The sequence below is a fragment of the Falco naumanni genome, chromosome 5 (genome assembly GCF_017639655.2).
Source record: "Falco naumanni isolate bFalNau1 chromosome 5, bFalNau1.pat, whole genome shotgun sequence".
NCBI lineage: Eukaryota > Metazoa > Chordata > Aves > Falconiformes > Falconidae > Falco > Falco naumanni.
Window position 1 is genome coordinate 18,686,003 of NC_054058.1, and position 20,259 is coordinate 18,706,261.

The window sequence follows — 20,259 nt, forward strand, 5'->3', positions numbered from 1 at the left end:
AGCAGCAATACCGACTATTCTTTTCCATTTGTCCCTAGAAGGTATTCAAATTATGGCGGCTGCCGTACCTTTGATTCTGTTTGTTCCAGCCCTAATGAAGAAGCTATCTAGGCTATCTCCTAAGAAAGAAACCACCACATTTTTTCAGTCATGAAGTCATGACAGTCATGAAGTCATGAGCTTGTCTACTCTCCAGCATTAGCATCGATACAATTAAAGGTAAAGTTCAGCATCCCCAAGACATACTAGAGGCTGTTTGTCACTCAGCTAACTGTACACTAGGCAAGCATTAGGACGGGCAGAATAGGACAGGCTGATCCCCCAGAAGATGAAATGGACACAATTCACTGAAGAATCAGGCTCAGCCTCTATTACACTGAAGAGAGGTACTGCACAGATGCTGGTGCCCATGAATGCGCTGAAAGCCCTAGCTATTGGAGGCACACGATTATGTACAAATAATAAATCTCAGGAAGTAATTAGCTCTCATGGCTGTAGGGTACAGCTTAGAACTTAAGCCCAAAGACTCAAAAAGCTCAAAAGGCATAACAAGAACTCCAAATCAATTGTATGTTTTTTTCAGGAGGAAGCTGATCCATCTTTATGCTGCCCAATAAAATTTTCACTAAGGTATAAGAAGCCTGCAGTCCTCCCTGATCCAGACAAGCCAGTGAATGTCTCCAATCTCTGCCCTTTGGAGTGAATGAAGACTTAAATTCCCATTCAGAGTTCAGCACCTGAAAGGATCCAGGGTTCTTCCCTTGCCTTTTTGCCTGCTGTTCTTGACTTCAATGCGAGTTTCATGTACACATCTGTGAGCAGAATTTGTCTCTCCCCCTGTATGCTTCAGTTTTTACTAGCTAACCCTGCCCATGCATCCCTGCCATAATGATGCACTAAAGACACAAATATACACATTTGTCTTTGAATAATGTATCTGGGCATGTAATAGATGATGGCCAATCAGGAAAAAAATGGTATTTTAAAATAAAGGGCTAAAATCCTTGGGGGAATAAAAAAATCCTCATTGCAGAATCTCTCCCTCCCATGCGTAGGCACTTGCTAACTAAGAGTAGTGGCACTGTGACAAAAGTAGCAAAACCAAAGGCAGGCTTTACTGAAAGAAAAGGGGGGAGGGGAAGTCTTCCACTGGCCATCTGTGAAAACAAGGCATGTGGCCATTAAATGCAGAGGCTGTAAATATAAATATACACAAGCTCCACAAAGCAAATGGCAAAAAAAATTGGGGGGGGGGGGGGAATAAACTTTCAGCTGAAGCAAATCAAAATGTTTAATGCTTAGTTACCAGTGCTGGGCAAAAACAATTTTGATCTTTGCAGTGTGCAAACTTGACATGTGTTTTTAATTAAATTTGAGAAAAGTTTCAGGAGAAATGACAATGGATAGAGTAGCTTCGTTGAACAGAGGACTCCTTGAACATGAATGATCCTGTTGAGCCCACTGATTGGACTTACTGAAAGGCTGACACACAGGGTGATGGACGGGTGATGACATAATACCTGCTCGCCGCCTTGTCATGCTTTTTGAAAACTGTCTGCTCTGTGTTGATAGCATTAACAAAGACGACTGCAATTGCATGCAAGAATTTCTGCTGGAAAAGAACCTCAGTAAGATTAAATTAGGAAGAGGGTAAGGAAGGGGGTAATAAGAAGGGGATAGATACACAGTTGTTAGGATAGTATGTTAACTTTTTTGTTGTGGGACTGTAACAGTCCATTGTCTGGAAGTATTCCCTGGTCCCCAATGTATAATAATTTTTCCAAATGGATCTCACTTCACACTGCAAGAAGAGAACAGAAATATTACACTGATCATCTTTCCTAGTGTTTTACAGGCCAGCAAGGAATAGAGTGGGCTACAAATTACAGGACATATACATTAGCGGTCTGCTAAACTTGCAGGGATAAATGTGACTGTATGTAATGTCTGTGGGTAATATAGCCTCTGCTAGTCACTGAGAATGCTGAAGTATCTTTCAAGTAAAATCCTACAGAGATGATGAAAATGAGCAAATTTCAACTCTTTAAAAGTGGTTCAGTTTATGATGTTAGTATTGCACCTGTGGACTTATTTCCAGTGCGTTTCCCCTGCTTGGGAAGCCTGGCTTGTGCCACGTCCCGTTCTTCCTAGTTTCAATCATTACAACCTATTCACTCTAATCTGACCTGTGGACTGTCAGTGTCCGCAGCAAGCAGAGGGTCAGAGTCTGTTTTACCAACCCTTCTCTCATCCTCCCTGCCCTTCTCTCCTCCAGTTTTTTCTTGACTTTCTGGTTCAAATCTAACCATCAGGGGAAGACAAAAAAACATGTCACTGAAGTAAAATCCACTACTGCAGGAGAAATTTAAATGCCATGTGCTAAACCAGCTACTCCTTATGCCTTTAGTAAAGTAAGCTCCAGTGTTTTATTTCTCAAAGGCAGCAGGATCTGCGAGTTTGAGATTCTTAATATGCCCCTCCTCCACGAGGGGCTAGCAGGGACAGAATTCATTTCAGCTCAGCAGATCACACAGAGTTAACTCTGCTATCCCCATCCATCAGGCAGCCAGTGAGGCATCAGGAAGGCATGATGGATGTAAAATTATTACAGGGCTGCCACCCGATATACTTACTGCCATTTGTAACTAACGCTGGAACTGACACACTTTTTTCATTATTAAACATCCACATTAAGTCAACATTGGTCACTGTCATTGCATGTTTGGCACTCTTAAGGGGAAGAGGGGGAGGTGGGGTGGGAGTGGGGAGGATGGTGGTGGGAGGAGGGTTGGGTGGGAATGGGAGGAAAGACATCCTGAACCTGGTGTTCCATAAGCATGAGTAATAAATAGGCTCCTGCTTACAATGCTGGAATAAATATTGTTACAAATAGCTCTTTAGTTACAGCCCAGCAGACAAGTACATGTCAGTGCCTTTTAAAAGGACACACTCCAAGCAGTGACAGGGAAAACTTGTATCACAGGTTAAGAAACACTTCGGCATAGGAGGTGCACCTATTCGGATGTACTCATCTCAGAGCCTGCTACGAGTATGGCTGTCGGTGCACACCCAAAATGCTTGTGTGGCTCCGTATATTCACACGACTGCCCCAGCCGCTGGCACCTTCAGCAGCAGACACCAGCATTCAGAAACCAGTACCTGCCTTTGTATTTGTACTGGCGTACAGACACATGCTCAAATGCTTGCTTGTGTTCCCCCTTCCTCATTTTTACAGTTATCAGGGTACATACACAAATGCTTGAGAGTCTGACTACAGTCGGAAAATTACTGGCTAGCTCGGTGAATGTTTGTGCTGTGTATCTCTGAAAGAGCACGCTGTAGGCTTGTATGCACGCACACACATGCTGGCTCTTTGTGTTTGTGTACATCTCCTTTGCAGAGGAACAGGCAGTTTTGGGGCTGAACAAACAGACCACAGTCCACTTGCTGATGTTGCCCGTTGTGGTGTTTGCACTAGATGACAATCTGCACTCTAAAGGTACATGTAGCATTGTATATGTATAGTACATATCAAGCTATAATTAACTGTAGATGACAATTACAAATAAAACTATGCTCCTGGGTTTCCAAGAAACCAGAAAAACATATACACACACTTCTCATTTATACATGGAAATGTTTCCAAGAAAAGCAATGTAAAAATATGTTTTATTGCATTTGCAATTAAAATAGGTTTTAGTAAAATCCATGTTCAGCATGATGCTCATAGTTTTTACTGTAATCCTCTGAAAATCAAATCCCTCAAGACGGTCCAAGTTGGATGCCCATAAAGTGACTCACCCAAATAATCCTAACCATTTTTAAAAATCTTTTCTCATTTATGACTCCTTTTATACAGTTTCTCCCCAATTCCACAAAATTCCTGTCTGACTACTGCCTTACAGCTGGCAGGTCTGGCTGTCCACAGGGATCAACCCATCTGGGAACACAAGCCAGATAACAGGTCATGTACATGTGTGGTGAAAAGCCCCAAGGAGCTTTAGCAGAGACTCACAAAGGTGACTTCCAGCCCTGAGCCTGCCCAGCTACCCCTGGCAGATAAATCCCTGACCACGAGCTTAACATACGTGTTCAGAACTGCACAGAGCCTGCCTTCACTGGCAGGCTGCCAAAACAACGGCACAAAAACCTGAACAGGTCTCCGAGAATCCCAGGTCTCCATAATCACACTAGCCACTGCAGAAAAGGCAGGAAAATTTGGGATATCCCCAGGCAAGTGTTTGTTGCCTACAAAGACTGAGATCACTCTACAGGAAAGAGTGTCTTTCTTCTATACATAACTATAGACATAAAGTACATTTCTAAGTACAACTATGCCCACGGACGCATAACTACAATAAGCTAACCCTCTTTTAACTCCGTAATGAGTGACTGTAACATACCAAAAGCTCATTCAGGGGGCTGCCTCTCAGTCCCCTGGCAGGACTCTGAGCTTCTGAAGGAAAACCCTCGGTTGCAACACTGTAGCACTCTATTTCTCACTACCCACCATCTCAACCACCTCTTTTTCTTTCCCTTGAAAACAAGGAAAAACAAAATAAAATTTCAATCAGAATGGCAGCACTTGCCTTCCTCTGAAATCTTGCTCTTAGTAAGAGAAAAAAGTTCTAGATCAGACACAAACTTTAGAAAAGTTGGGGGGTTTGTCTGGGTCTGAATTTCATACCTGGTTAGTCAGTGGATGGCCTAGAGCATATGTGGGAAAGGACAACAGTACATAAACTTTACAGCCTGCATTTTTTCCTTTGTTGGATCAAATGCAAGAGAATGCTCAGGAGACCCTACACGTTAAAAATTGCAACTTCTTAACTAGTGCTTAGCAGCCAAGTGGTCACCTCAGCAGCTCAAATGCCATTATAGTCTAGGAGAGCTCAGACTTGGTTATTTTCTTTCCTGTCTCCTGTCACTTTAAAAATAAAATAAACCAAAATAAAATAAACAAAAATAAAAATAAAATAATAATATAAAACATTGCATCCTGATAAAATGTTGGCATTTATTGTATGAAAACCCTCAAACTCTACAGTCGCTTTACAAAAACTTTCAATTGAGCAAACAATTTTTTCTTCCTGCTACCTTGTAAAAGAACTCCTCTCTGCCCCCCATGAGCCCACCAGGAGGCATGAATTAGAGAGGAAAATAAACTTCAACTGGGGTTGAGAGTGAGAAGTGAAAACAGAAGGGGTAAGGAGAATCCCAACAATAGGAAAGTAACAGAATAAAGTGAATGCAGATGGTTCCACTCCTGTTACTTAATCAAAAGGCTGTGCAGAGTCACTAGAGCCAGCATAAAGTCATGTGTTAGAACAACAGCTGATCTGTATTAAAGAAGATTAACTCGCAATGCCATGGTGGAGGGCCTGGGATTATTTTATGTACTTCCATTGCCGAACAAGCCGTCAGCACAATTACTGCCCTCCGATGTGAATGACTGATCTGTAACCACAGCTAAACAGCATGCTGCTTAGGGGCCTGGGTGCTTCATGAAGATGAATTTCCATACCATCAAAGTGCTTTTAATGGGCTTCCTGATCCAACCACAAGGCCTGCTTTGCAAGTATATAGAACTCAGGATGAAGGCTTCCTGTCCAAAAGGATTTGGTCGGTTGTCACTTGACAATTCCCAGCCAGCACAAGGGAGGAGAGGGGGGAGATAGGTAGAGTTGTCTCTGCTTTGGAGGATTAAAAAAAAAAAGAAAAAAAAAAGGAAAAAAAAAAAAGGAAAAAAAAAGGGTACAGATGCTTTCTGAATGCAACCAACTGCTGTATCCACAGCTGAATTCAATGCGCTTAACAAATAACGGCAATTTAGCTATGCTTGCGAGGAATAGCTTGAGTCACTTTGCATTAGCATCTGGCTGAGTGTTAAAGTCATTTCTACATGGGGAGCAGAGAAAAGAAATTTCTGCTCCGAGCATCCTTTCAAGAATGCTTAAATATTTGAATATAAATTCCTTTGTGCTTGTGATCACTTCTTCTTATATCTGACACTCTGCTTTTCCCTTTTCCCTTCTGGTATTCTTCTATGTGAAATGCCGTAAACATGCTCCATCCCTCCTCTCTTTCTTTCTCTCGCCCCATACCAGCACTCTTATTCTTCTAAGAGAGATTGTATGTACTGCCAGATACCTATTACACTGACCTCTTTTTTCCTTCCCCTTCCTCTCAGGAAAGTGCATGAAATTGGGAGTCATTTCTACATCACTTACACCCAGGGTAGACTGATGAAAAAAGTACAGTAGTGAGAGACTCACATGTACATTTAACATTCATTACCCAGACTGCTGGCTTCTCACAGCTTATTGATCAAACTCCATCTAAAAACAGGGAAAATGGAAAGCTATCCAAATTAGCAATCTGCTCATTCTGGACAATATTGTTTGACTCACGAGCTTCCTAGGATGACTGACTTTCAAGTTTCTGCTGAATAGCTGATCATTTTTATTCATTCTATTTATCTGCCTACCTCAGTGATTCACACAAGGCCTTACAGTGAAAAGCCACTAGAAGCAGTTTCAATAAAATTCAGTTTACACCAAATGCAACAACAGTCATCTTTGTTGTACTGCACGACAAAGGCTGTATCACCTTAGAAAATATTGCAGGGGAAGAGAGGAATTGAGGAAAAAGTCTTGCTAAGCATATGATGTTGAGACGCACACAGGAGTCTGGATGTATATCTTAGGTGGCAGTATTATAAGGACAGCTCACTATAAATGTGGCAGCAAGTACTGGCAGGTCTATTTATCCTCCGTAAGCCAGGGCAATACATGGAAAGACATCAGGTATTTCCAGAGAAAAGCAGCAAATCACAACCACTTTGACATACGCAACATTTACAGTACATACAAATTTTACTAGAGAATATTTACTTTGTCAGTGTTTTGTTACAGCACAGCTTCGCAGGCCAGTTCAAAAGCAGAGGTGGTAAGGCCCATACATTCTGCTGCCCCTAAGTTTCACTGCAAATATTTGGTACAGTTTGTGTTGTCAATTCTTCATTTTTTCAATTTTGTTAAGTCATCTAACATGACATGACAGAGCTACATTGCAATGGTCACAAAATATCACATATGACAACCTCACAAGGCTAAATACCCAGAAGCTGAGCCTGAGTATCAGCAAAGCTTATATTCCTAAAGAAGCTTGAATATTTTCAAATCCAGCTCATCTCACAAACACATGTAAGCATTTTCATAAAGCAAGATTTCCACTTAGACCCAAAGATTTCCAAGTTCACCTTCTCATAATACACGCTGACAGGCTGGAACACAGAATTAGTGGCCTCCAAAGGTCTCGTGAGGGCTTTAACTATCTCTGCCTCCTCCCCACTCTCCCCCAGGGGTCTCTAGGTCTCTCTCTCTCTCTCATGTCATCTTTTGGTTGTGGTTCTCGGTTTACTTTTTACATTTTTTGAAAGAAGCAACTGTTCTGTTTAAAAACAGGGAAGAAGAAAATAGAGCACGAAAAAGGAGGGAAAAAAAAAGAAAAAAAAAGACAAAGAACCTGACTATGTATCTGCAGGGAGAGCCAAATACGATCTTTGACCCTTTGCAAAGGGAATCTTGGAAACTCACCTTGTCTGTCCTGCAGTTATTGAGACCCAGGCTATTCACAACGGCCACCTTCCCATCCAGCACCTGTTGTTCCCTCCGAAGTTGCTCCTTCATCTGTCGGGCCTCCTGGATTGCCTTGGTAACAGCATCGTGGTCATTTAAATAACCTGACGACGTGATAGAAGAAAGGATATCTTAAAAAAAGAAAGTTATAAGAAAACACTTTAGCTTTCATCAATGAAATGCACCATTGGTTTATCATTATCAATGAGAAAGAGTTAAAAGGCAACGCCCAGAAACCCACCCATGCTTTGTAATTCTGTTATTGTTATGACAGAGCCACCTGGATAGAAAGCATGAGAAACCTCAGCGCCAAAATCATCATCCTGATATTTGATCCCATTAGTTTCATTATTTCCCTGATGCTGCAGAGGTCAGCCCTGTGGTTTGTATGGAGCAGGATGTAACTGGATAAGAGCTTGGGGAAGCTTTGATCATGCCAGCAATCCCCAAACTCTTAAAAATAGACCATTTCATTCTTCCCCTTCTTAAAACTTGTGAATACATTAAAATAAACCACAGGTGGCGGTGCTTTGCTATAGATATGAAATGCATAATGGCTGGAAAGAGAAACCTCATCCACTGAATGCTCCCCACCACCACCTGTCATTCAGAAATGTATAAGAAACCATAGCTACACGGACCTACATTCCCACTCCTATTCAAGCTGCTAATAGTAGGTCAAATGTCCACTGTTTTGCTGCAAATTCACAGCCTAGGGCTTAGCCTTAGTAGTCACTGAATTATTTCCTTTTAAAATGTTACAAGCATCACCAGCACAGCTAATACTATTTAATTTTAAATGTGACACTTTGTCATTTTTTTCCTTTAGCGTACTGTAGATTATACTTATTATGATCTGCATGTGATTTGTAGGATAGAATACTGATGGGAGACTCCAAGCCCCAGTCTATTTTTCAAACATTAAAGGAGAGGCTAATATCTATCAATCTCCCTCCCCCTCTCCACATCCCCACACGCGTGCGCACGCACACACTTCTTTCTGTCTTTTAACTAGGGCATAAAAACGGCATAAAATGAATCTGTAATATGAAATTGCCCAGAAAAGGGACTTCTGTTTGTGACATGAGGCTAAATCTAACCAGATCCATTGGTGAATTGTGACAGATGGAGGGACTGTGAGACAGAAGGCAGGCACTAATCACACACAAAATGACCGGCTTGCCTCAACATGTTCCATGGATTCCAGCAAACTTTACACCCTAATCCATTTTTAGAACAAAAAACATCTGGGCCATAAATCCTCTAATCTGCCAAAACACGCTATTAAATCCCATGATTTGTTGAAAAACACTAAGATTAAAGAAAGGAAATATAAAATGGCTAACTGCCGTGTTAGGAAAGTGTTATTAATACTCTTTCTTTGTCTCAATTATGAATGTTCTGTTCCTAAAGAGCCTTGTCTAATCATGTCAGATTACACATCCTTGTTGTATTGCTAGACTCTTCTATCTGATCCACTGATTGCCAAAAAACGTAGGACATTGTCTTGCTGCTTAAAACATTTCAGGGGAAGAAGCTGATGTCAGATTAGTTCAGTGCTGTGCTGCTGTCAGGATTCTAGTTTGGTTTGGGTTTTTATTGTTGTTTTTTTAGGCTGCAGACAGAATGGGACTGGTATTTCCGTCTTCCTTGGCGCGCAAAAACTCTAGAAAGAAAAATTTCTGTGCGGTTTGACAGTTGTTAATTGTGCTAACAGTTAGCTTTTGGCTAAATAGCCCCAAATCCAGAGAGTTTTATATGAAATAACTTCATCAACATTGCTTTTCTCAAATGACCCAGTTCAGCAACTCCCAGCCAATGGAATTCCAGTAATTCCAGCCTTCCCAGCATAAGGAAGGATACAACCTGTACCAGCACATTGCTACCAGCTGATTTTTTTTTTTTACCTCCATTTTATCAACTTGCTTGGTTTCTTCCCCACTTTACATCTGTTACTGATAAAGCTTGCATGTAGTCAGAATAAATTAAAAAGGAAGCAAACAAACAAACAAACAGTAGTGTTGCTGCTCTTGATTAGGCTAGGTATAATACTTCCAATCTGTAATACAGCCGGATTTGCCTAGGAACTGGAATTCACGCCCTTCTCCAGACTATTTGGCTTTTCCTGAATACTGCTATCTTTGAGACAGTTTGGCACATGACAGTGAATAAAAGCAAGCACTCCTTATGTTTTTCAGTAGCTGCCAAGATGCTGGTGTGCAGGGAAATGATTAATATAGAAGCGAGTTGAATGTAAATTATTGTTGTTTAGGGTAGGTGGTGAATTATTGACAGAGAGAGGAACTGTATTACATAAAATGCACTTAGTTACAAGGATTGCCAAACTAGCATAGAGATGTTGCAGATAATGGCAAAGGGCAGAGAGAAGTTGTTTCTGTTTTTAGTACACGGACATATGCCTGTTCCCAAAAAGAAATGCTTGGATTTAAAGTCATACATGAAGCCACGACATTTGTGACTGCTCAGTCTGTGGCATAATTTATACGCTCTAAGGATAGCTCTAGAAAAGGACTACATATCTGTATGCCTGAATGCAGCTATACTGTTAATCATGAGAGGCTGCAAGTTTACGTCCTCCAAAGACAACTGAACAATACCTGAGCCTTTCTCCATGCCATGGGAACCAAGTAGCTTGAAGAATTGCTTTCAGAGAACAGTTTTAATTTGGAGTTAGAGGCAGTGAAAAGTGACAGCTCAAATGCATCCCAGCAAGGTGGACTGTGCATACCTAGGACAGACAACTTGTGCCTTGCGTTGACAGCTACAGCCATTCAAATGCTGGAAAGTAACTACCTGGGAAATGACTCCATGTTTCCCAGTGACTTTCTGTAGAGGGATTAATCTCTCAAGATAAAGTGATCCAGCTTCTCTACCATTTTTAGGGACCTTAGTATTGCTAAAAATGCTCTCAAAATATTTTGCGGCATAGCTCCTACTGGAGTCTGACTTGAAATTTTATGCTAATTTGTTTAAAATCACAAAATGGTTTCAACATGATCGTGAGTTTTAGTCGCTGTAGCTTTGGTTGGATCTGACCCAGCAGTTAGCTGGAAAAGACTCTGTAGTGTTCACAAGCATTTTGTTCTTCTAGTCCTCCATTAAAGGATAAACCTTTGTTAGAAGTAGACTATGTCCATACAGCTCCTGCACCAGTTAAACACTGCTTATCTTATATATACAGTACACAGAGTGATACTGCTCAGCAGCCTCGAAAAGTCACTTTCTATATTTGTAGCTGAGAGATATACAGCAGTGAACTCTATGTCATTAACAATAACTTAAGTATGTTATCTTTTGCTCCACAGTTTTCCATGGTTTATTAATGGTATAACACATTAGTTCTTCTTACAAGAGTGACCTTTAAAGCTCCATTCATCCTCACAGCTTTTATCCAATTACATTATCACTCATTACAGGTACAGCATTTCAAAATCTGCATCTTGTTAAAAGAAGTAAATTGCAGGGGTCTCAAACCTATGAAAAACTATCAGGTGTGTAGGGAAAGAAGATTGGAGAGGAGAGAACAAGAGATGTTCTGCCACTGAGATGCAGGTCAGGTGCTTAATTCCACATCTAAATGTGATGCTCACTCTATTAATGACAAAAAATTTAATGTGAAAAACATGAAACTCGATGCATTGTACATGGAGAGCAGTAGGGCCAGGCAAATTAAAGATGAAATTAATCGTTACCTACCACAGTTAAAGAGTATAGGGTTAATAATAATACATGGGTTAACAATTAATAATGTGATATTTGTAAAATATTTATCTAATTGTACCATGTCATACTAAATAAAGTTATGTTCTTTTCTAAAAGGCATAGATGCATATTCTCTGACTGACATACATAATTCTCATCAATATTAGCAATAATCATGTACGCACAGTGGGAGAGTAATACAGTGGAAGCTAGATCTGGTTTGACCTTTGGACATAACTATGGGTCTTCCCGGTGTCTATGTAAGTAGAATGTGGACTACAATGAGCTTGGGAGAGACCCATAGGGACACAAAAAGACCTTACTACATAGCACTGAGATGTAGCAGAAACATGTTCTGATAGGTTTGACCTATGGCTTCTTTTGGTTTTTTGTGCCGTCCCTGAAAGTCGCCAGCAGGGGATGTTTTTAGAAGCAATAAGACACACAGCAGCAAAGGTACAACCATCTGCCTCCCTCAACTCCCTAAACAGAGCTTGATTTGCATGCTGAAATCTTAATTCAAGTTATATCCAATCACTTCATGGAATAAAATGTTTCAGTTACAAGGATGAAGAATGGGGGTGTACACATTTTATGTATGCACACAAAGAGCATACACATCAGACCTGTAAAATCACCACTACAACTGTTACCATTTTGACGGTCTTTAGGCAAAGAGGTAATTTTGGCAGGAGGAAGAATTAACACTATTTTCTGGAACAATGTTAAAAACAGCCAGTCAAAACTTTTCGCAACATACAACATCAAACTCGGCTTGTTGAATGAACCTGGGGATTGTTTTGCTCATTAGACTCAGGTAAAATAACATTCCATGCAGCTTTTTAGGGGACTAAGGAGTAACTCTGTAATTTCGCGAAGATGTATTTGCGTATATAGACTTTTAACTTAAAGGGAGTTTTTTTTAAGTTTCTCTATCACTTTTAGATGACAGTACAATATCATGGGTCTTTAATGGCTGCCATTAGACAGGTCGCTGTCTTTAATGTATACCATTAAACAAACAGCATTATTTAACTTTTATTGATAAAGCAGTGTCTGGAATAACACAGGTTTTTGCTTTCTGAGTCTGCAAAAGTTACAATGCTTGGCCTAAAATGGCAAATCTGTGGGAGTTTCTTCATTGCCATCAATAAATGTTGCACTATGGCCAACCTGTGACAGCTCATGGACCGCTGTCTGGCACTGGCTAATAAATGTCCACTTTCCCTTAATAACTACTAATCACTGTGAGGAAGGACAAACAAAATTGAGCTTACCTATTGTGTTAGCTCTGGCCGAAGGACTAGCTAATGTTGCTGGCACGGAGGACTTCAATGAACTGGCCCCGCTATTTATTCTCAGAGTTGGCATATGAGGAGAGGTGGGTGATGTGGGAGACTTGCCATCAGATGTCTTGGGTTTGGCTGAAAGGTTCAGAGGCTGGGCCACTTCATCCTATGACGAGCAGAAGAGAAAAGAATGTTATTAAAAAACTTCTGTTGGCACAACACTGTCCAAGCAAAACCAGTTGTTTTCAGCTCATATGAACTCCTAAACCTGAAAGGTTGTAAGATGTATATTAAAATCAAATGTGATACTGTCTTGCCATTCCAGTTTGGAAGTGAAATGACTGATAAACTGGAAAATTAGCACAGCATGATCAGAGAACATCTTCCATTTGCACAATGTAGTAATTGTCTCTGATGAAATTATTCATATCAAGATACCAGCTTCTTTTAGTAAAATCAAGAGGAATTTTACAGTTACAATTTTTGTTATTTTATTTTAAACTTGATATAGATGATTTAAATAAGAACTGAAGAGCATTTTCACTTAAAATTCAACCACCCAAACTGGGCAAATGTGTTTGAGTGAATGGGTTTTCAGTTGGGTTATTTTGTTGACCTTTTGTTTTGTGGGTTTGGGTGTTGTTTTTTTTTTTGTTTTGTTTTGTTGGGGTTTTTTTTGTTTTTGTTTTTGATTTATAATTTCCTCTGAACTTCCCAGGCTTAGAATTCCAAGCACAAAATTACAGGAAATAAATACATCTTTTCCACCACAAAAGGAGAGCAGTAAGAACTTGTCCTTTCTTTCCACAGAATTTGAAACAATAGCCTGGATAATTCTGCACAAGCCCCTAGATTTTTTCATCTTTTGCAGATCCAGACTTTAAGATTTCAGTAATTACTATTATGCAAAAACAGAAAAATTGGGTGACATTTTTTGCAGGGTAACTGGAATTATCCCTGAACCTGGCTTGATTACACAGAGTAACAGAAAGTGCTATAAAACACATTAAAATTCTAAGTCATGCATTTCTCTTTGACCAAAATAAAATACAATAAGGAAAAGACAACAGAGAAGGGAGAAAAAGCTTTTCAATAAGGGGGATATTTCAGTTTTAACTGACTTTTAAATGACCAGAATTAATGGATATGGTATTAGATCCAACCACCACATATTAGCTTAGCTCTCCTCTGACACTGTGGCTTAGGAAAGCCATCCTTTACCTGCAGGAAGTGTTACATCACACAACTGGGTTTCGGCTGTAGGCACTGAAGCCGCCGATTCCGATATCCCTAAGTTGTAACTACATTCAGTTTTATAGAATTATTCCTGACTTACAGCAATGCAAAGCTGACTGGAATTAGACTCATAATGTTTGAGTGTTTTACTGTTACCACTAAGGTGTCTGTAACTACTATCATATAACACCTGATTCTTTTCCACAGAGGGTGGTGTGCTGCCGTAAAGAAGGGATTTTATAGTTGCTGTCCCTTGTGGAAGTATGATGTAGAGGGTACGTCTCCAAACACAGGACAATTCTGCAAAGCACTGTCATGTAACTTTCCCATTACCTTAAAGAAACAAGCTCTGAGAAAAGCACTTTTGTTATATCTGATTATTTCTACGCTTTTCTATTAAGTCACAGTTAAATTAAAGCTTAGCGGACAAACATACCAGGAACATTGTGGACAAAGTTGTCATCTTTAAAGTGGTATTTAAGCTGTCCTAGGTGCAACTTGTGCATAAAATAAAGGGGGGAGGGGGGCGAAATCATTGCATAAAATCACCTTAGGAGCCTGTATTCTGTATTCTCAGAAGTGACTTAGGCACCTAGAAGGCAGAGTTCTGTTGATCTTCTAGGAGTTTCAAGCCTTGGGGTTAAAAATGTCACCCAGTTCAACCAGCATTTGACTTTTAAAGAAGGTATTGACACCTTACAGAAATACAAATCCATCTGTGTTAGAATAAAATGGATTAACCTACTAGCCAAACGGAAGGGGACTTGCTCTGCTGTTCCACAAATTTCAATTAAAAAAAAAGATGAAGTCCCACAACAGTTCAACTATGAGGTTGTGAAATCAGTACTGAGATAGTTGCATAAAAGTGTAAGTACAAACTAGCCAACAAACCAATCAAACACAGCGACCCTGTGCCAGACAAGGATCCCTGAAGAGCAAAGTCATCTGTTTGGAAGACAGTATCAGAAGCAAAGCAAACCTGCCCACAGACTTGTTTTGGTTCCATCCAAGAGGGACTGAACACATTCCTCGTATATTCAATTCTTGACCTCTGTTGTAAGTCTCAACAAAAGGGACTGATTAGTTTCAGATATGGTAGTAAAAGCTGCACCGCGCTTTCTGGCCACTGCAAATCTAACCGAGAGCAGCACTTCAGGCAGAGCAGCAACAGTCCCTGATGGGAATGGCTCTCACTCGCTGCAAAGTCAGCCTGGATTCCAGCCTGTCTCTTCATGCTGAAAGGTTTTTTCCAATCTTGTCCTTTTGACTCAATGCCTCAGCTATCCTGTCCCTATGAAGTTAGTTTCCTTCCTTTCTTTTGCTCCTTCTCCCTTTCCTCAGTTCTTCTGTTCCCATTTTTTAGCCTGGTATGAAGGCAAGGTCTTGTGCAAGTCCACTACAAAACAGTGGGTTTGGTCTCATTTAACGCAAGTTAGAAATGGGGGAGGTGTTTTTTTTTTCCATCAAGCAATGAAGCTGTCTGCACCGTAACTATTCTTGGTAGTAAGAATGCTCTTCTTCATTCAAGTCAGCACAGCTTTCTCTGGAGCCAAGCAGTATAAGGCCTTGTGGAAATAATAGAAGTCGACAGTTCCAGAGCTGATAAATGTCATTCCAAATTGCCCCTTCATTCACTTTCATTGTGTGTTCAGGCTAATGGTAAATTAATCGGAGGTCACAGAAGCTTGCTTCTCATAAAGGAGGATAAGTAAACAATTTTCAGCTATTATATGTATTTACAAAATTATATTACTTCACTGTTCAGTCTTCATAACATTTTTACTTCTGTTATTTCAAAGAGCATTCTCAATTCCTCGCTGGAAGTCAAATGCATTAAAAATTCAGTCAGAGAGTTTAGAAATCCTACACTGGATCATGAGTTGATAATAATTTAAGTCATTTCCTTTACCGCAGTGGAACTACACTGATTTATTCCATGGGTGTCTAAAAAATATCTGGGAGACAGGTAATAATATACAATTGTGTTAAGTGTGAAGATGACTGTTAGGATCTTAACTCTTATACTCAGTGTGCCATTTTACTCTTTTTCTTATCTGCAGACATAAATTCAAAATTCTCTAGTCTTCCAGTTTAAATCAAGAACTGTACTGTCTTCATTATTGATTTGCACCTGTGTAACCATGAGAAGAATTAGGTGTTGGCCTACCTTTAACTATAAAATCTCCCGGCTAACATTCTGCCACATTACAGATTTAGCAGGCTTCACTCTCAGTTATATCAAGGCTGTGTATAAGTGCAGCATGACAGCTAGGGCAAATAAAAGTAATAAAAAGAAAAAAAAAAAAAAGATGCAGCATGTTCACTCCAGGTAGATGGTATCTTTCAACAGCCAGAAGATTTGATTTTATACAGTGGGATCACAGAATCTAGAACTACACCCTGCACTTCATTTTTAAGAAAAAGCTCTGTATTGATTGGTCCCTGCCTTTTTTTGACATGCAGTTATTCTAAGATGTCATTGATAAGGTGTTTTTTTTTTGTCAAGCCAATATTTTTTAGAGAGTTAAACAAAGTCAAACATTTATTTATGTATCACCCAAAACGATTAATGCTTAGACCAGAGGATGTTAAGACCCAAAAGGCTTGTAATAATATAAACACAGATGTGATGAAAGTAAAATATGATCATGATTAAAGGTTATGAAATGTTTCCTTTAAAGTAGCGCATTTGTCTAACAAAACAAAACACACATTCACAAAAAAAAAATGTAGAGAATAAAGCATAAGCAAAAACACACAATAGAGGGCTAATAAAATTAAGTACCCACAGCACGAGCAAAGCACTGGTAAAGAGATTCCCACACCCTGCATCACAGCAGTGTCAGAATAGTCACTATTTCAGGGAGAGCTGGTTGTTTGCTTCCCAGGATTGGAAGACTGTTATTAACCAAAACTATGAAGCTTGAGGAACTTTAAACCCTTGATTTGCTCTGGATTTTTTTCTCAGCTGATTTCTAGACATAGGAGGGAAGAAAGAAGATCCCTTCATCTACACCAGAATTTGGGGGGTAAACAAAATATTCAAGAGCTGTATTTTGTAGCTTCACTCAATCTGGATTTGTAAAAGTTTGAGATTTCATATTTAAGCATCAGACACTGGAAATCTCCAAATATAAGTGTCTGACAAGCAACATTTAAATAGAAATACTGCTGGTAAGTGGAGGGGGCATCACACTGCTTTTGTAAGGTTTGTATGGTCCTTTGAAAAGGTAAAATGCTAGGTAAACACAAAGTGCTTATTAATATGGGAGGAAAAAATGAAAGAGAGAGAAAAGGAAAGGATTTGGTCACAGTCATACAGTAACGTAGCAGCAGAGTTTCAGACAGACCCAGGAATTCTGAGTCAGAGTCACCAATGTTGCAAATAGCTAGCTGAAATGGTGTCTTTTCTAATCTTTCAATCATGCTGTCTCTATTTACTTCCTCCTAAGATAAAAGGTTAATTTATCTCTGTGGAGAATGGATATGGAAAAAGAAGGGAATAAAATCTGATTTTGAGAATCTCTCTAAACCGTTTATTAAAAATGGCCCTATTTCAACACCAAGAGCTGAATAAAAGACTGATAGCCCAGATGAATGAACCAGTCTCAAAGAAAAAAGGTGTGTGTGTGTGTGTGTGTGTAAGAACCCAGACAATTAATTTGGATTTCATAATCTCACTTCCTTTTACTTCTTTTAAACATTAGTATACTACTAAAATACAGTTACTGAATTATTGTACTGTCATTTAGTGTATCCCACTGTGGCACCCACTGAAGGTCCAGGTTGCACAGTTTATTACAAAATCATGAACTGCTCTGTGTATCATCTGACTGGCAACACAAACATGCTTAAATGACCTGGCATAAGCACAGACTAGCATGCTCTACTAAAGAGGCTTTTCATGACCTCTGGGAACACATTCACCACATCTTGCTGCCTATTTAAATGACCTTGACAGTACAAATTGCAGCCAAATGAGTTAATAATAAGAAGCTGGAGACGGGGGTTCTAAAACAATACCTCTGCCACCTCACCAGAAACAAAGCCTCATTCCCCCCTTCTGGTTCTGTTTTGTGGAGATCTTCATTTCAAGAGAAATGCAAAATATGGAGCACTTACTGGCGTGTCTGGGGCAGAAGACAATGATTATTGTTGCCCACTGAACAATACAGCCAGTCAGCGGCTTATCCATTCAGTCTCATGTTCATCCTGCAATGTCTAACCAAAAAGTAGCAGAAACCGAGGTGCAACAGTGTATACTCGAAGAAAATCCTTTGGCATCATTGTCCCTCAAGACTACAGTTGTCCATACACTCACACAAAGATACTGGCAGCTTCCTTCACATCCCCTCCCCTTCCTCTGAAGCCACTCATGATGAAATTATCAGTAGTGATAATAAGAAGCCGAGAGGTAAAGGCAGTTGTGAAACATGTTGTATAAATGAGTCATGCTGCTGATATTATCCTCACTGATGAAATAATTGTATTAAATTAAGCAGGGATGTTCACATGACAGGATGGGTGAATTAGATAATGCTCATCTGCAGCTGTACCTCCTCCTGCCACATTCTCAAGTTTTGATTAAGAATAATGTGTCCCTTCCTGCAAAGATGGAGATTTCTCTAACTACACAGAAAGAGAGATGGAGACATAAAAACAGGCATCTTGGTTATGATATGATAATCAACACAACAGAATTATTCTTTAGGTTCAGAGAAGTCAGTTTATCCTACTCTTGCCCATGACTTTGAATGCCAAAAGCACAAGGTACAACTAGACCAGTTAGAAAGGAAAAGGCCCCACTGACAAAGCAGAGGGCAAATACTAGGAAGAACTGTCTTCTTTCTTTCTGATCCTGCAAAGTGCACAGACTTTTCCTTCTGTGATAGCTGCAGAAACATCTCAGCCTGAATTTCTACCTATACCCAGAGCAGGGCTCTTTATTGGTGTTGCTTTGCAGAGAATCTTTTCCTGAACACGTTGCTCTCAGAAGGTGGAGACTTTCTGCACGTTGCCCAACCCAAAGTTAGAACTTCCAGACTTTACTGATATTGCCCAAATACTCATATTCATAAGAGTCAAAGTGGAGAACTGAGCTGCGTTGTACTTGGGACAAATATTCTTTTTGCTCTCAGTCTGCTTCTTCAGAGGACTACTCAAACAACAAATTACTCCCAAATTCTGATTTATATACTGGGAGTATTCTTGCACAGACTCCATTCCTGTTCATGGGGAAAACTGCTGCAGGAACACACCAACTTAAAACTGTTTTGTAGCACCAGGAGCAGACAGCATTTTTCCCCAGTCCCTTTTTACAACACCAGGGGCTCTCAGCGAGAATATTCTCTGGGCACTTTGTCCTCTCAGAAAGATCACTAAATTCTTCCCATTTAATTTCTCTTTACAGGAAGCCTAGCTGCCAGGCAAGAAGTCTGCAGTTACAAAGACTAATTTGCTGCCCTGGAAACCCCAAGCTTTGACTTTGTCTAGTCCACATGTTGTCACAGTAACGTAAGAGGGCTGCTGGGTGGTTTTTTCCCTTTGTGTTTAGCATTGTTGTTTCCCGAGGTTGTACACAGGATTCAAAAACAGATATATGAAGAACAAAGAGGAGCGTGCAAAATGACCTGTCTATAAACATGGAAGGCCCTAGGAGCTGGTTGCCTTCCCCTCCTCCCCACAACCTTTTTATCTGATGCACAGTGCTTACTCTGTAGTATCGCTCTACTCCGAGTCACAGAATACAGATGCTGAAAAACAGAGAATCAAGTGCCAAACAGGTCTAGGATCATTTTCGTCCTCCAGCTAGCTCAGATGTGGCAGTGTGGACTATTTCAGCTGCAGGGCAGCCTAAAAGTGGTGCCTGTGGAGAAAGCTACATAACTCGTTTTCAGAGTCTACATCCAACGATGATCTGGCACAAAGGCCTTAATTTCGTGTAGCAGCTGGTGATACCTCTGCACACAAACCCCTAAAAGCAACTCCTTACAAGTCTTCAGGAAAGACAAGTGCCACACTGGGACCTAGCCCTTTGGGATCTCGCGGAGCACAAGCCAGGCTGTTTGGCCAACAAATACACCAGGGCATGCAGCTTAGCAAAATGAGCAGACTGGTATCTGTTTACCCAAAATTCATTCATTTAGTTTCACAAATCCTCAGAGAAGCATCCTCCAAACCATACTTGCAGCTTCTGGCTGGCTTTGGACTGCTAAAACACCCACCATCCTTGTGAAGTCTCCTGGTAATCTCCACAGACAAACAGCACAATGTGTTTGAGGAAAACGGCTGGTATGAGATTTGTAGGCTATTTTTGCTTGATCATGAGTTTCCAGTCACACCAACCTCTAGGGAAACCTGACAACTTATGG

At 40.2% G+C, this 20,259-nt stretch overlaps 1 protein-coding gene across 9 annotated transcripts in view; it reads right to left on the bottom strand.

Moving 5' to 3' along the window:
- Positions 1–20,259, bottom strand: part of SOX5 (SRY-box transcription factor 5) — a 341,279-nt gene that overhangs the window by 26,262 nt on the left and 294,758 nt on the right. For 6 of the 9 annotated variants that reach the window (XM_040595770.1, XM_040595773.1, XM_040595772.1 and 3 more), the window contains 2 exons: positions 12,641–12,818; positions 7,599–7,771 (listed from right to left, as the gene is read on the bottom strand). In XM_040595770.1, the coding sequence (XP_040451704.1) occupies positions 7,599–7,771; positions 12,641–12,818 (351 nt within the window). The remainder of the gene's footprint in view (positions 1–7,598; positions 7,772–12,640; positions 12,819–20,259) is intronic. The other 3 variants (XM_040595774.1, XM_040595769.1, XM_040595768.1) reach the window with 1 other exon arrangement.